At 43.2% G+C, this 17,918-nt stretch overlaps 1 protein-coding gene across 2 annotated transcripts in view; it reads right to left on the bottom strand.

The window, feature by feature from the left end:
* ldlrad3 (low density lipoprotein receptor class A domain containing 3) overlaps positions 1-17,918 on the bottom strand; it is a 90,728-nt gene that overhangs the window by 26,420 nt on the left and 46,390 nt on the right. For both annotated transcript variants that reach the window (XM_086110103.1, XM_086110104.1), the window contains exon 5: positions 16,277-16,411. In XM_086110103.1, the coding sequence (XP_085966229.1) occupies positions 16,277-16,411 (135 nt within the window). The remainder of the gene's footprint in view (positions 1-16,276; positions 16,412-17,918) is intronic.

Raw genomic sequence — 17,918 nt, 5'->3', positions numbered from 1 at the left:
CCAAATGAAGGGTTCAGTGAATGTGCATATGAACTGGTTGGGTTCGCTACCTCTAACAAGGTTCAGAATCACTGTTATAGATACTAAATGCTCTTTTCCAGGTCAACTGAGACCCTGTCAATACCTACAGGTAACCTTCTTTGCGGATCATTGCAAGAGTTTAAGTCCATTGATAGTGGGGACATTTGTGAACTCCTATAAGAGTTGGCTCACACTAAATATTGGACTCCAACTCCTCAGTCAAAAGCCATTACATTCCCTTACACCATTTCACACTCTCTCCCGCATCTTTGTACTCTGCCAGCTCTCAAGAGAGCTGCTGCTGATGGGCATTACTCAACCGTTTCAGCGAGACACTGTGCTCCACTACAAAACCTGCACATTAATTAACATGTTAATCTAATGCGCCTATATTATTTGGAGCTGTGCTCTGGCAGCAATCAGTGTGTTGGGAAGGTCAGCATGAGATGCTATTAACAAGCTAAGGGATAGCATGAGTGAATAAAGACCGAGAGCCGCAGAATTAGTCTGACATGCTCTCCTGATATCAGACTATCAATGTCTAATTTACAGGCAATGGTAATGAAGAGGATGGAAGTACTGTATGATGTATGTAAAAATGTGGATTATTTTGCAGGACTACATTTTGAAAGTGGTGAGAGAGAGACGGAGAATCCAGGGTCACCCGCTGTTAGCTAGTATGGCTCAATCGTCAGCCCACAAATAGGTTTTTGTTGGCCAAAGATGAAATGAGAAAGATGAGTGGTTTAATTGGTAGGTGTTGGTCTGAGCGTGGTAAGTTTGGAAAGTGACTCAAAGGGAATTGATGAGTGACTGTTTTGGATCATATTTGCTGGAGGATTCATTCATTCATTTTAAGCAGGATGACACCACGCCTACAACATGTCAGTAAATACTAAACTAATTTCATTGTGAATGACCCACAGCTATACTATTTAAATGCCATATCATCTATTAAATGTCCATTTCCACCGCTTATCCGGGGTCGGATCGCGGGGGCAGCAGCTTTAGGAGGGAAGCCCAGACTTCCCTCTCCCCAGCCACTTCTTCGAGCTCTTCCTGGTGGATCCCAAGGCGTTCCCAGGCCAGCTGGGTGACATAGTCTCTCCAGCGTGTCCTGGGTCGTCCGCGGGGTCTCCTGCCAGCGGGACATGCCCGGAACACCTCACCAGGGAGGCGTCCAGGAGGCATCCGAATCAGATGCCCGAGCCACCTCATCTGGCTCCTCTCGATGTGGAGGAGAAGCGGCTCTACTCTGAGCCCCTCCCGGATGACCGAGCTTCTCACCTTATCTCTAAGGGAGAGCCCGGACACCCTGCAGAGAAAACTCATTTCGGCCGCTTGTATCCGGGATCTCCTTCTTTCGGTCACAACCCATAGCTCGTGACCATAGATGAGGGTTGGGACGTAGATCGACTGGTAAATTGAGAGCTTCGCCCTTTCGCTCAGCTCCTTCTTTACCACGACAGACCGATACAACGTCTGCATCACAGCAGACGCTGCACCGATCCACCCGTCGATCTCTCGCTCCCTTCTGCCCTCACTCGTGAACAAGACCCCAAGATACTTAAACTCCTCCACTTGGGGCAAGATCTCCTCCCCGACCCAGAGAGGGCACTCCACCTTTTTCCGACTGAGGACCATGGTTTTAGATTTGAAGGTGCTGATCTTCATGCCAACCGCTTCACACTCGGTTGCGAAACGCTCCAGTGAGAGTTGGAGAGCCCTGCTTAAAGGAGCCAACAGTACCACATCATCTGCAAAAAGCAGAGATGCAATACTGAGGCCACCAAAACGGACCCCCTCAACGCTTCGGCTGCACCTAGAAATTCTGTCCATAAAGGTTATGAACAGAATCTGCGACAAAGGGCAGCCTTGGCAGAGTCCAACCCTCACTGGAAACGATTCCGACTTATTGTCGGCAATGCGAACCAAACTCTGACATCGACAGTATAGGGACCGAACAGCCCGTATCAGGGGGCTCGGTACACCATACTCCCGAAGCACCCCTCACAGAACTCCCCGAGGGACACGGTCAAACGCCTTCTCTAAGTCTACAAAACACATGTAGAGTGGTTGGGCAAGTTCCCATGTACCCTCCAGGACCCTGCTAAGGGTGTAGAGATGGTCCACAGTTCCACGGCCGGGACGAAAACCACACTGCTCCTCCTCAATCTGAGGCTCGACTTTCTGACGGACCCTCCTCTCCAGCACCCCTTAATAGACCTTACCAGGGAGGCTGAGGAGTGTGATTCCTCTGTAGTTGGAACACCAGAGATGTGTTCCTCGAGCCGGTCCTTGGTCCTCGGCCTTGGCCTCGGAGTCAAGTCCTTGGTCCTTGGCCATGGCCTTGGGAGTCAAGTCCTTGGCCTTGGCCTTGGCCTCGGATTACCGGTCCTCGGACACAATGAGGAATTAGAGCATCAAAACCCTTGTAAAAGGACCGCAAAAATCGCGAAGGAATCTAATAAATTCCATCCAAAGAAACCCATATTGATGGATTAACTCTGGCGCTTTAAGAGGGGCGGGTCTGCCACTGACAGATAACAGTTAGGCGCAACGTATAAAGAGCGGCATCACAGTTAGTTTCAATCACGGTTTGTTGCGTTCGCGATCGGCAGTTTAAATAGCGTGTAAAGCCTTTCTGTAACAGTGGTGTCTTTTATTTAGTTATTTTTGCACAGTCGTCACGTTTGTGCGGTCGCACTAGAATGTTTGTTTGAAAGTAATTTGCGTTACAGCTGGAGTCAATAATGTCGGCACTTCACTTCCGGGTTTGGCCGTTGGGATTTGGAGTCCTTTTGCTCGATTCCAGTTTTGTTTGCTGAATGCTTTCTCATGTTTGGAATAATGAATATTGATAATACATAGTTTAAAAATTATGGTTGATTAAATTATTTATTATTATTATTGTGAAGTTGAAGGTATTAATTAATGTAGTATTAGTGGTAGTGGTAATAATAGTAGTACTCAGAGAATGGTTCGAGATTCAACCATCTCGTTACCTCTGCGTCCCGCATCCGAGACGCATAATTTTCCCACGGGACGCATAGTTCCAAACAATGTGCGTTTTTGGGGCGCAAGGAAATTTCTCAGTCAAAACAAACAAACAAACAAAAAAACTACGGCAAGCCTGAGGATTTCACAGTAACAATCGTTACCGGTAGCGTGTCGTTTCCGTGGCGTCATTTTCACGGTACAGAAAAATAATTTACCGTATTTTCACGACTATAAGGCGCCATTAAAAGTCTAAAATTTTCTCCAAAATGGACAGGACGCCTTATGATGCGGAGCGTCTTTTGTATGAGCTGAGTTCCAAATCCTGGCTGAGGGCCGACACGCTGTTTATATAGAGAAAAGGCGGAAGTGAGTGACGACAGGCATGCGGCGAAGAGGGCAGCCAATCAGTGAAGGGCGGTCGTGTATATATATAAATATATGGGGAGAGAGAGAGAAAAGGTGGACGTGAGTGAGGACAGGCATGCGGCGAAGAGGGCGGCCAATCAGTGAAGGGCGGGCGTGTAAGTGGACGCTAAAGGCACGCCTCTAGCAGGTACCAGCACCTGTATAAAGTGTGAGTATGTGCATTATTGCAAAAAAACTTCGGTTTTGGTTTCCAAGAACCCCCGAAAATGAATTCCACAAAGAGACACGCCTACGAAGCTCAGTTTAAACTCCAAGCCATCGGTTATGCAGAGAAACATGGGAATCGAGCAGCCGCCAGAGAATTTAAGGTCAACGAATCCATGGTTCGCAAATGGAGGAAGCAGGAGAACGAGCTTCGCCAAGTCAAAAAGACGAAGCTGAGTTTCCGTGGAAAGAAGGTGAGGTGGCCCGAGTTGGAAGACCAACTGGAGCGGTGGATTCTTGATCAGAGAGCAGCCGGCAGAAGCGTCTCCACGGTCACCATTCGACTAAGGGCGAAAACGTTAGCCGAAGAATTGAAAATTGAACATTTTCAAGGAGGTCCGTCTTGGTGCTTTCGCTTTATGAAACGGCACCATCTATCTGTGAGAGTGAAGACGACCGTGGCTCAGCAACTTCCAGCGGACTACAAAGAAAAGCTGGCCGTTTTCCGCACCTACTGCAGTAAGAAGATTGTCGACAAACGCATCCAGCCTAACCACATAACCAACATGGACGAGGTCCCGCTGACTTTCGACATCCCGGTGAACCACATGGTGGAGAAGAAGGGGACCAGCACGGTTGCGATACGCACAACGGGGCACGAGAAGTCTGCTTTTTCTGTCGTTCTTGGTTGTCATGCCAACGGACAGAAACTGCCACCTATGGTGATTTTTAAGCGAAAGACGCTGCCGAAAGAAAAGTTTCCAGCCGGCGTCATCGTGAAAGCAAACCAAAAGGGCTGGATGGACGAGGAGAAGATGAGAGAGTGGCTAAGTGAGATGTTAAGAGACCGGATGGCTTTTTCCGTGCCTCGCCGTCACTCTTGATTTGCGACTCCATGCGTGCCCATCTCACAGAAGCGGTGAAAAAACAAGTCAAGCAGATGAACTCCGAGCTTGCCGTCATTCCCGGAGGCTTGACGAAAGAACTCCAACCGCTGGACATCGGCATCAACCGGGCGTTCAAAGTGAAGTTGCGAGCGGCATGGGAAAATTGGATGATCGATGGCAAACACAGCTTCACGAAGAGTGGGAGGCAGCGCCGGGCTAGTTACGCCACAATCTGTGAATGGATTGTGGCTGCTTGGACGAACGTGTCTGCTACTACCGTTGTTCGAGCTTTTGGCAAAGCCGGCATAATTTCTGTGGAGCAACATGACAACGAGAGTGACTCTGACAACGAGAGGGAACCCGGCGGGTTGGATGGATTACCGGTACTTTCACAATTGTTCAATTCGGATACAGAAGATGAGGACTTTGATGGCTTTCCGAGTGATGATTGAGCGAAAAATGTGAGTACCTTGTAAATAAAATACACCCGAACTCAGTTCTGCTTTCGTTGCCTTTTTAAGAACGTGTTTTAGCGTGTATCCGTATGTCTTGGCATGCTACCGTATGCTTCAAGCTAATGTGCTAGCGTGTGCGCATGCATGCCGTATGTTTAAGCTGGCGTATGTTTTACCACTGTAAAACTGCGCCCAATAATACAGTGCGTTTTGTCCATGTGTAAAATACAAAAATGACACCCAATAATGAGACTGCGCCCAACCATACGGTGCGTCGAATGGTCGTGAAAATACGGTAATTATAAAAGTCACCGCACTTGAATTGACTGTGTGATCCACGCGATTTCAATGCGCCTGTATGTGTGTTTGTGATGTGGTGTGGTGTGTGAGTGTGCTTCTTCTAATTTACTTTCGTTTTGTTTTGTTTTCAGTGTTGGGGGGGGGGGGGGGGGGGACACAACAGATGACGTTATGTGCACATGCGGGTTGTTATTTTAGTCCGCAAACTGAGGAATCGCGCGGATGAAAGTTTGAGATGGCGGCGAAAAAAACTCACCAAGGTCTACTAATTACAATATTTAAGAAATGGGAATGCTTGTCTGATTTTTCGTATGAATCGTCCAAAGGGCGTATCACTAAACTCACCTGTGACATATGCACAGAACGCGAGAGCGAAATACGATGCGAGGCACGATTACGAGGCAAATTGGTCATTAGATTTGTAGGCTAATCGCTGTGACAAATATTATGAAACAGTATTGGTTATTCTATAATTTACTGGTTGTAGCATGGTAACTTTATGATTAAAACATTTGTCACAAGGTGTAGTAATGCTAATGTTAACTGTTGGTAGAACTCATGATGACGTGTGTTAAATTCTTTCGTCAAATTGATCGTAGATTACACGTGCATCGTCTTGGGAAGAGGATGTCAAGCCACATCAATACTTACCTGTATTAATGATTACCAGTCAATTAATCTTTGCAGTGTGAGATTGGAAAAAATACTCTGATGATGCCACACGAGTACACCAGTTTTTGATCCATTTATTTTTTGGAATAAACCTGGAGTACACAGCTGCTGATGTAATGTTCATTGTTAATGCATAGTTTTCAAACATTGACCCTTGAAACATTATACTTTTGAGTTTCGGAATTCTTGATGATCAATATCAGTCAAAATAGAAAAATGGGTTCCCATGATGAACGTTTACGGAACCCAACATTTGTTATCGTGGTTTCCCATTGGGTAATCCGACGGAACCGAAAAACGGTTACCATGAACCATCCTCAGGCCTGCTCCTGAATTATTTAAATTTTTGCACCATTTGTTTATCATTGTATGTATATGTTGTTGTTTGTGTTATTATCATATGCAATTGAATAAGTAGACCCTTTCAGAATTCGAAATTTGGGACTCTCTCAATCCATAATGGTACTCATACTTTTCTGATCAGCGAGTCCCTGGGACTCGCTGCCGGTAAACTGTAAAATTATCACTGAGAGATTACCGCTTTTTCTGCAGTCAGTGATTGACTTCTATGCAAAGTCATTTCTCAACTTGTGTTCCGTGCCATGTCATGCCTGTTGAGTGTTGATTTACTTCATATTAAGAAACTACTGCACTAAAACATTAATTCATAAATGTATACCATCCATCCATCCATCCATCCATCTTCCGGACCGCTTAATCCTCACTAGGGTCGCGGGGGGTGCTGGAGCCTATCCCAGCCGTCTTCGGGCAGTAGGCGGGGGGCACCCTGAACCGGTTGCCAGCCAATCGCAGGGCAGACACAGACGAACAACCATGCGGGCACACACTCACACCTATAGGGACAATTAAGTGTGTTCAATCAGCCTGCCATGCATGTTTTTTTTTGGAACGCGGGAGGAAACCGGAGTACCCGGAGAAAACCCACGCAGGCCCGGGGAGAACATGCAAACTCCACACAGGGAGGCCGGAGCTGGAATCGAACCCGGCACCTCAGCACTGTGAAGTCGACGTGCTAACCACTGGACTACCGGGCCGCCAAATGTATACCATATGATTTTATTTCTTTTGTCAGTATAAATAACACGTACCCTGACTGTTCTACTCTTTGAATAAAAACACTTAGTTCAAGCGTTAGGGAGTGCAAAGGGTTATGATGGAGGGGTGTTGCAAATCATGAGGACCTGGCAAGTGGTATGATAGCATTGTTTTATACATGTCCTCGGCTAGGCCTCAGTTTCAAAATCAGTCCTTGGTCCTTGGCCTTGGCCTCGGAGGCAAGTCCTTGGTCCTTGGCCTTGGCCTCGGAAAATTTCTCAAGTCCTTGGCCTTGGCCTTGCCCCGGAAAATTTTCCAAGTCCTTGGCCTTGGCCTCGGAGTCAAGTCCTTGGCCTTGGCCTCGGGTTGCCGGTCCTTGGACACAACACTGTGGAACACACCCTCCAGTTCCCCTTTTTAAAAAGAGGGACCACCACCCCGGTCTGCCAATCCAGAGGCACTCTCCCCGATGACCACGCGATGCTGCAGAGGCGTGTCAACCAGGACAGCCCCACAGCATCCAGAGCCTTGAGGAACTCCGGGCGGATCTCATCCACCCCTGGGGCCCTGCCACCGAGGAGCTTTTTAACCACCTCGGTGACTTCAACCACATAGATAGGAGAGCCCATCTCAGGGTCCTCAGACTCTGCTTCTATGCTTCTTCTATTAAATCTATCACTGGAAAAAGAAAAACGTTTTTTTCCCGCTCCTGACACATATCATCGTATCAAAATTACGAACATGTGTATACACGTGTGTGCGTGTGTGTGAGAAGCATGGATTGAAGCTAACGCCTCTTTTATACCTTTCACTTGTAACAAACTGGTCACGGGGAAAGATCTGAAAAACTTAAAGCAATCAAAACTAATTTCGCACATGAGATGAAGTTATCTATGGATCGATAGATCCATCCATCCATCCAGCTATGCATCAAGGTGCACACATGATTAGTACATCTGCCTTACAATTCTTGTGCTTTAGATTTCAATTTCGGGTGCGGAAAAAAAAATTACCCTCCCATCATAAGTAACCTTCCCATTCCTGTATACAAATTTAAAACAATCATCCACCCATCCATTTTCCAATCCACTTATCCTCACGAGGGTCGCAGGCGCGCAGAAGCCTATCCCAGCTATCTTCGGGCAATAGGCGGGGGACACCCTGAACTGGTTGCCAGCCAATCGCAGGGCACACAGAGACGAACAACCATCCACCCTTACGCCTCGGGACAATTTTGAGTGTTCCTTTAGCCTGTTATTCATGTTTTTGGAATGTGGGAGGAAACCGGAGTACCCGGAAAAAATCTACGCAGGCCCAGGGGGGAACATGCAAACCCCACACAGAAAGGCTGGAGCCAGAATCGAACCCTGTACCTCTGCACTGTGAGGTTGATGTGCTAACAAGCTGAACACTGGACCACCCACAATAAAGCAAACCTTTTTTATTGAATGATATACTGTGCCATGTTGTATTTAATAATTATTTTCGCTTATTATAATATATTTGTAAGGTATTTTATTCATATATTAGAGCTGTCAAACAATAAAATATTTAATCTAATTAAAAATGCAACTGTCATAATAAACTCAAATTAACTCAAAATTAATCGTGATTACTCACAAGTTTTTTATCGTTTCTGGATTTCCTTTTATATTTTTTTTGTCCTATTTTAATGCTCTCATCAACATGGAATCATGAATCAGTTTTCTATGTGCAAAATGCAAATATTTACTGAAATAACAATTTCGATTTTCAATTTTACATGAACATTTTTCACTTGGAGCAGTTATTCACACATAATCTCTCACACAATATTACTGTCCATCAACAACAGTGAAAAAAATATTTTGTCACACAACAGCTGCTTTAACAGCTCTTTTTATGGAATCAAAACAGAGCAATATAAAATTATAAAGTGCATATCTAAGGTAAAGTAGGACTCAGCCTATAGTGGATTTAAGCCATTGTTGCATACTTCGTTTTTCTCAAGTTTGCTTTGACCACAGCAGTCAGGCTGTGTTGATTCTGTTGGTCCTTCTTGCACGGAAGTCTCTATGGTTTTGTGTGGACATCATTTCGGATGGCTACACTTGGTTCGATAACACTGGAGACGTTTTATTTTCAGTGTGGTCGCGAGGTTGCTACCATTGCACCGCTGAACTCTCGACGTGCCTCAGCGGTCAGCGCACCGTCGCTGTCAGACGAACACAGAGAAGCTCCACCCCCTTTATTTATATGGACACGGAACACGGTAAGCTTCCACACAAAATAGTTCCAAACAAGTAACAATCGTGTCAGTGGCATACACCGAACTGAACAGAATGCCTACACCGAACTGAACAGAATGCCTGCTCTTTATTCATCAGAGGCTCATCAACCTAGTCTCTTATTTCTCTCCCAAAACAGTGTCTTCTCACGCTTGGTGTACCTTAGCCTTCTCTGCTACGTACAATTTCTGTTCGTTGCTTGTAATGGAGGCTCTCGCTGGCAATCCGTAGTGGAGTCGTTCGATGCAATGGGAATGATTTCAGCTTGAGTCTGGCTGTGGACAATGTTGACAGGCTTGCATGCAGGAGCCATACATTTAGCTATGGCTTCAGCAAATTTGTTCTTCGTCGTGTTATCCATTTTCTTCACTTTGAAATGATCCATAGCTGTCTGTCTTAGAGAGGGGCCGGAGTACTCACATCAGCTGTGTGCTTGGCCATTAAGTGGTATTTCAGACTCGACGTGCTATGATGATCGCTCAATTTACTCCTGCAAAACATCCAGGTAACTTTGGTCTTGTCAGTGGAACTATCTGGCAACTTTTTAAAAGTAAACTTTCCATTCATAAACTCTTTAAGTATCCGTTTTCGGTGTCTCACGCTGCCGTGGCTGGCAAAACAGACATGTGCGTGGACCTGTGCAGCGCGCTTGTTGTTTTGTTTCTGGTTTATTTCTAGAGCAACGTCACATGCGCTGTGACGTGTGCTGCGTTAATCGCGCGAGAAAAATGTTTATCCCGTTAAAATTCATTTCAATTAATGCCGATAATAACGCGCTAAACTGACAGCTCTAGTATATACAGTATATATATATATATATATATATATATATACACTGTATATATATAAAATGCATATTTTATTATTAAAATATATTCAATATTGGATATATCTTGGCCTCATGTGTCTATATTTTAGCTTCTTATTCAATTAAAATATTTTTGAGTGAGGAAATATCTTAAACGCACACAGATTATACGTATTGCAGCCACATGTCTGACGTTTTTAACAAAAAAAAAAACGCATGGAAAAACACCCACCTATTCAGCAAATTGTGTTTTTTTTTTTTTTTAAGTGTGGTTATGCCCATGGTCTTAATTGAAATAAATGAAGTAATAGGGGTGTGACAATTGCTGGACTCCTGGTTTAAGAAGGTATCCACTCTGCACAACGCTTCAAGTCCCGGCTTCATCCGGTGTTATATCTATGGGCAAGTAGCTCAAAAGGGGTTGTATCTATCTACTGTATTATTTATATAGCTTGAGCTATGTTGGCAGTGAGTTCAGAGGTAAGAGAATGCAAGGGAGTGCATAGCAATAAGCACATGGAGGAAAAAAAAACTTACCGGTACACAAAATATACTTCTGAAAACAAAACAAACAAATGTCCCGTGTTTGTGAACACAAAACACGCTCTTGTATGCTCAAAAGTCTAGAGTAGGAGAAAACGGATGCGGGAATTCATAGCATGCCCAGCGGCATTATGCAAATTTTAAGAATTATGTTTTTATTGTTAATGTTAGATGATAATTATTCCATGGTTGAAGTAGCAGACTTGTTTTCATTCACCCCTTATATTGAATTACTGTTCTCTCACTGCTGTTTCTAATTCAGCACCATGACTAAATATTGTGTTTCATGTCAGTTTCATAAGTACCTGGCCACAAAGCACAATCTATAAATTTATGTGAAGTCACTCTGCAACTCAATTCAGATTTTTTTTGCCTGTCTACGTTGTTTTGAGTAACAGTGTCTTTACATTTGACTTTAATTTAATCCCAATTGAATCATGAAGCATAATGTAGACATTTGTGGTGATAATTGGAATTCAGCCATGCAAACATTTTTTTAAAATTGTATTTTATTATGTGTGTTAATGACGTGACATCATCTCTATTAGAAGTCTCCATTAAATGAGGAGGTCGAGGAGCGTTGCCTCACATCCCCAAAATATTTCTAGCTCTTCCCGTCTCGCTACTCTGGCGAGATGAGATGATCAAATGGGCCCCCACACGCGGGACAATAGTTATTTCCATTTACACAAAGTCACGTGATAATTCTTTGGGGAGAGGTGGGCAATTTACAAAACTTTGCCGGTCCGTCAGTTGTCATTCATCAGCAGCCTGAGCACTCGGCTGTCATTCTCAGTACATCATTTTTTCAAGCTGAGGCAAACTGTAATCGTCTGTTGGTCAGTCTGTCTTGTGATTTTAACTGCGCTTCTGCTAGTTAAAAAAAAAAGTATGAGTCCAACAGATGAAAAATCCAATCCAATTCATGTCCAGGGTGGTGTCAGCTGCCAATATTTTGACATGAAACTCATGGAGGAGACTGAATCCAATTGTCAGGCTGTCTGCAATGCAGCCTCCTTTTCTGGTTCCCTCCGACACCTTCTCTGAGGAGCCACAGACTATCACTTGCTGCACTTAAACTGACGTTATTGAAATGTATTCAAAAATATACATAACACCACTGCTACGCAGAACCCTCAATTTAATGGAGACCAGTCCAGTGTGTAGTCCACCTTTCGCCCGACATAAACTAGCATAGGCTCTAGCTCACCTGCGAGAGGATAAGAAGTATAGAAAAATAATGGATGGATGCTTCTCTGACCATGTATTTGACACAAGGCAACACAAGGTTATGAACATTAAAAATTCACAAACAACTGATTGTTACAGATTTTACACACTGTATAATTTACTGGGTATTATGCAAACAAAGGCTTCCCTTAAATTTGACTAAGCATGAAATTTATGATGCCATAATTCAATGTTTCGTGGATTGTTATTATTCTCGGTGAGAATTCTTTCCAGGAAAAAAAAATATATAATCTCAAAGTATCACAACAAACACACAAAAAAAAATCCTAAATGCGATATTTTTTTATATATTTGTCTATTCTTTTCTCTTATGGTTGATTGACTTTGCCAATTTGTAGTCTCGGCTGAGCATCGTCTGGCAGACTCCCTTTTGAAAGTGAGAGACACTCTCAGCATTCACAGACAGCCAGATTTGTTTCTGTTTACCAGACATGTTTTCTGACCATATGCGCAAGATCATGGCATGCCTCCGGAAATACAACAATGTACAAGTTGATCGGTCCACTTGCAAAGCAAAGGAGGGGAATCCCGTGCTATACATTTTGTACATAAGCAAGGTCATGGCAGCAGTTAGCATCCCACGGTTCATTGTAACAAAGGCCTTTTCACTACTTTGTGATCATGAAGTTTACGTTAAAAAAAATCGGGACTTTGAAATGTGAATGTTTATAGGGGTGAAAACGTAAACAGGGTACATTGAAAAGAGGTTTGAGTGGAACCACAAGTTAACAGTGTTGGGGTATATCCAATCTGTCAATTTACGCTGCAGTCGCATTGTCAGATGTCCAATCGTATTGGACTTTTGGCAACAAAAAGCTTGATTCCAAGGATATAACATGTCATCGGATATTTTGTCTTTATGCTGCCATGACATACTCTATATGTGCCCTTTTGAGCAAAAAAAATTTACTTGTGTCAGGTGAACCAAATGAAAACTGTTACATACAAATAGTTTTTTTGTCTCATGCCCATGCAAATCATACTTCCAATTGAAAACACGCGCTTGATCCATCTCATCCTTGCTCACAATCACGCAAGCCACTCTGTTTCGGCTGCTTCTCTTTCAGATCAATGTCACTTTAAAAGCCAGCCAAGATGGAGCCTCCTTAAAGTGTCTTCATGAGACATTTCATCACAATTACAAAGTCCGCACAAGTCATCAGACAATCTGACATGCTTTTTGGACTTAAGAGTTTGTGTAAATTGAGACGCTGATGTGAGTGTTTTTGGGGCTTTGCCCCATGCAAACCTCCCACACCCTCAAATTAAATATACAGACTAAGTGTTGAACGTGTCAGTGTTGCTCTCGTGACAGCAAGGGTCCCACGTGCCCAGCAGCTCTGTTTAAACAACAATCAGTCCAGCATCGATGACGAAAGCTATGAGCAGATGGGAAAAGCAAAGAGAATATTGCAAAAGTAGTTTTCACGCCATTTCTGTTTCCAGCTGTCCCGCCGCTCAGCAGCAGGGTTTGATTTGAGAAGGAGGATGTTTTCATCTTCTCTAGTCCAGTGCAAAATCCACATCGTTTCCTGTTTGCTTGTATCTTTACTTAACTCCATCTTCCTGCATAGCTATTCATCACGATATGTGATGCCCTTTCTATTCTGTTCATGAGGAGCATTTTCATGAGGAGCATTTTCCATTTTTCCTTTCTGTGAAAGGCCCTTGATATCACTCTCTCCCCATTCTATGAATGCGATACTGCATTTTTGGGAAAATGGCACTCTCTGTCACAGCAAAATTCAATTACCGGTACACGTTATACAAAGGATAAAGAGAAAGAGCATGAGTGTCAGGTTGATGTATATGTGCCAACAAGTTGAAGGCTACTGGAATCTAAAAAGAAAACACTTAAGACAGAAAAAATGGTGCAATATAGCTAACTGTAACATAGCCATGTCTTCTATAAGGCATAGGGCTGATATGTGGCTATGAATTCCATAAACAGAAACACAATGTGGATACCGGGCACCAAGTAGTCATTAGGGTGGGAAAGGACTTGGACCGTGGTCAAGGTAGAAGAAGGGAAGTGTGGAAGGAATTGCAGGTGGCTGATGACGGATATTGCATGCCTTATCTGTCACCTGCAGCTCTGTACTTATTATAAGGTGTGTGTGTGTGTGTGTGTGTGCGTGCGTTTGTGTTGACATACAGAGATTCAAGTTGCAGTGACCTATGAGAACAGTATTTGCTTCCAGTGAAGACATATTTATCATCACATACTGCACCTTTCATTGTTGTTGTTTTTTAACCAAGAGGTGATAAGATCATCAACAAATGTATTTGTGACAACTCATGAGCAGAGGTTAGAAGCTTTAAACCCCCATTCTAGAACATTAAAATATAAACTTTTTCCTTTCAATTATGCAGTTAATTCTCCATAGCTTTTCAGTCATACTAATTTCGTGGGGTTTAAAAACAAAACTAAACTAAACTAAACTAAAAAGCAGAAAAGCAAGATCAACAAAAAGAAGGCTCACTACCTAGGTTCGACTTGTGCCAGATACAAAACTTTTAAGATATCTCAGGGCATTTGGCGGGATGCAAAAGGATCACAGCCCCACTGGGTCAAATAAACGCTCATTTTGCCCATCTCAGCAAACAATAAATGACTGTTGTTTGTGCTTTAGATGCGAGAGCATTATTATGGAAGGCCATCAATCCATGTGATTCCTTTGTGTTCCTCTTTAACGACTTCACTCCTCATAGAGAAAAAAAAACCTAAATAAACAAGGATGGTCAGGGTTTGACAGCATATAGAAAGCATCTTTATTTGCCTTGAATCTTTCCTAAAGTATTGACAAGAAGCCGTAGACAGCAGCTGCCTCTGTGATGTGAGACTTGCAGTTACAGACAGAGAATAAGACTGTATACAAGAAGGCTTCCCATTCACTGATATCGGTGATATGAACATAATGTACACGAACCAGCCACAAAATATGCAATCCAATACAAATATTCTGCCTCTACAAAGGTAACTGAAGATTGTTGTCTTTTGACAGGGAACATATTTGATTTAGCTCACGGTTTAGATAACATTCTATTGTGCGCGTAGTCACAATGCTGTGGATGATTGGTAAACATCCAAGAGAACCCCCACACAAGAGAACTGAAATCATCGCCCCTTGCATCAAGTGTGCCATGAAGTCCGACAATTTGGTTTTTAAGTAGCACAAACATAAACACAAACATTTCCGAAGTCATGTCTAGAATATCAGAAGATTGACATTCTGAGCCACTACAGTTATCTTAAATTTGAATGAATAGAATAATTAAACATGATATCTGCAAGTGTGTGTGTTAATGACTGTAATGCTTTAGTACAGGGGTGCCCATTACGTCGATCCTGATCTACCGGTAGATCTAAGACAGGGCCCAAGTAGATCCGAAGAGTGTCGAGGAGAAAAAAAACAAACTACCATTTGTGTCTTTGTACATGTTAGTAACATATTTTTTTGTGTTCATGTACGCTGCACACTAATCATCTTATCAGTCTAATTTTCACCCAAAAAATATTTAAAAAATAAAATAAAGCAGGTAAATCTTGAATTTACGGTGGCTTGTGATTACGTCACCGGAAGTTGTTAGCGCTCAGCAGTCCGTCTGCAATTGCAGCTTGTGATCAGAGCTGTTGCGCTCTATCTTTTATCGTCATTATTCTCATTCAGAGTTTGCTTCATGTGCAATTCACCGAGGGCACGGGCAAAGAATTGGAATCTAGGAGGGTCCAGGGAAGCACTTTAAAACGGTACGTGTGAGCTACGATAGTTAACAGGCTGCAAAAGTGTGTCGCATGCCTCAGTTTCAGGCTGTTTCTCATCATGGCTGCGTGCGTGCGTGTGTGTGTGTGCGTGTGTTCGTGTGTGTGTGTGTGTGCGCGCGCGCGTGCCGGTAAGGGTAGATCCCGGGAGGTTAGTTGATCGAAAAGTAGATCTTCAATCCGAAAAGTTTGGGCAGCCCTGCTTTAGTAATAGATGACGCTTGCTCAAATTTGTTAACATTTAAACTGCAATCATCAGATTTACTGTTATTCACATTGGGGTAATGAGGGTCAAGAAAGAATCCACTCAAAACTGGGGCAGATCTATTCTGATACATCTTTTAATGCATTCCCGCAGCCTCTGTTAACACTTGTTTTATAGTTTCTGAATAAGGTAAATAAATCAGGATTTGCTTGAACGTGTGGCTACTTTTTGACTGCTGTGTGCTAGTCACACATGTCTTGGCGGCGTTTAAGAGCAATAATCTTATGGCGCTTGGTAAAACAAGCTGCTTTTTGAAAAGCACGCAGAGACAGCAAAGCTTGAGTTTTCTGTGGAAATCTTGGGAAACAATGAATGGACACAAAGACAGCGAAGTAATGTGTGTTGCTGAGCCTGTAAATATGAGGCGGGCTTGATTTGGACTTATGGTGACATGACGCTATCAAGGAGCTTGGCTTACCTTCTGTACTCAGGCAGAGCTCTTCGTCACTGTTATCCTGGCAGTTGTCCTGACCGTTACATAAAAAGCTGTGGTCGACACAGCGGCCATTTCGACACCTGAAGCGGGCCTCAGAGCACACCAAGGGGTTACCTGCTGTAAAAAAAAAAAAAAAGAATAAGATCTATCACCAACCTGTATAAGTTTTGCTCTGATCTTTTACAACAAGCGTTACAGTAGGGCATTATTCAACTCACAGAAGAATAAATGTACATTGACAGTATGCTCACCAATTTAACGTAAAATATAAAGAAAATAACACACAGACACACACACACACACATGCACACAAAAACTGTCACCATTGCACGACAACTACTTCGTGTTTTCACGGTTGTCTGTTGTCATACTGAAGAACCATTTTCAAATGACACAGAGTCCAGAATATTGTTGTTCGAGTGCAGATGAGAACTCAGACTTCCTGATCCTATTCATCCCGCTTTGGCTCACTGTGCTTCATAAATAGGCTCAAGAATTATTTTTGTCACCAAAAATGTAGTTGAATTTACATAATTGGAAGAAAAGACTTTTGGTCTGGCCAGACCTTTCAGTTCTGGTCCTGAGGGCAAATATGCCTGTATTCAGTATTAGAAGAGCAAGACTCAAACCTTGCACTGTAATTCAAGGGCATAGTTCACCCTCTCTCTTTCACCAATTTAGCTGGATTTGTTCTGCTGGAACGGCTCCAAAAGTACCTTGGAGTAACTTTTGATGTGAATGGGGAGTATGTAAACTCAAGTGAATGGACATCATGGAATTCGAAAAGAAATCATTCACGTAAGACATCACATGTGAATGAAATTAATCACAATGTGTCTAAGTAGATCTGGGGAATTCCATTAAAGGCAGCTCAAGAGGAAAACAAACAGAAAGCATAATTAAGTCAAGCCTATCAGCTAACAACCCCCCCCCCCCCGAAGATGTTCTGTATTTTTCCCTCATTTTGTTATATCTGTCGTTATCTACACTACAGGATGACAATACGGGATTTCTTCTTTTCCTTTCGGCTTATCCCGTTTGGGGTTGCCACAGTGTGTCATACTTTTCCATTCAAGTCTATCTTTAGCATCCTCCTCTCGAACACCAATTGCCCTCGTGTCGACCCTCACTTCAACCATCAACAGACTATTAGGTCTTCAGGGTCCGGCAAAACCTTGACTTTGATGAATAAAAGCAATTTTAAAAGTGAGTATGCTTTTTCTTTCAGTGGTAACTGGTACTGATTTCAAAGACAGATTGTTTTTTCTGATTATTTTGTAATTATTTTATTTATTTTTACTAAGAGGCTGTGAAACAATGCTACTCCAATGTCAGTTCGAGATATTCATCCATCCGCCATCCGAGCCGCTTATCCTCACGAGGGTCGCGGGTCTCCTGTGCCAATCCCAGGGCGGCACAGTGATTGACTGGTTAGCATGTCTGCCTCACAGTGCAGAGATCCAGGGTTCAATTGCAGCTCCGGCCTTCTTGTGTGGAGTCTGCGTGTTCTTCCCGTGCCTGCGTGGAATTTTTCCAGATTCCAAAAACATTTGGTTTTGTTTCCACTTGTTGTCATCCATTTATTGTATTTAGTTCCCTCGGTTCTGTTAGTCTTGTTGGGATC

The sequence above is a fragment of the Hippocampus guttulatus genome, chromosome 4 (assembly GCF_054856545.1).
Source record: "Hippocampus guttulatus isolate MCC_2025c chromosome 4, RoL_Hgut_1.0, whole genome shotgun sequence".
Taxonomy (NCBI): Eukaryota; Metazoa; Chordata; class Actinopteri; order Syngnathiformes; family Syngnathidae; genus Hippocampus; species Hippocampus guttulatus.
The sequence above is the reverse complement of the archived record's forward strand: the minus strand, read 5'-3'. Positions and strand labels throughout refer to the sequence as shown.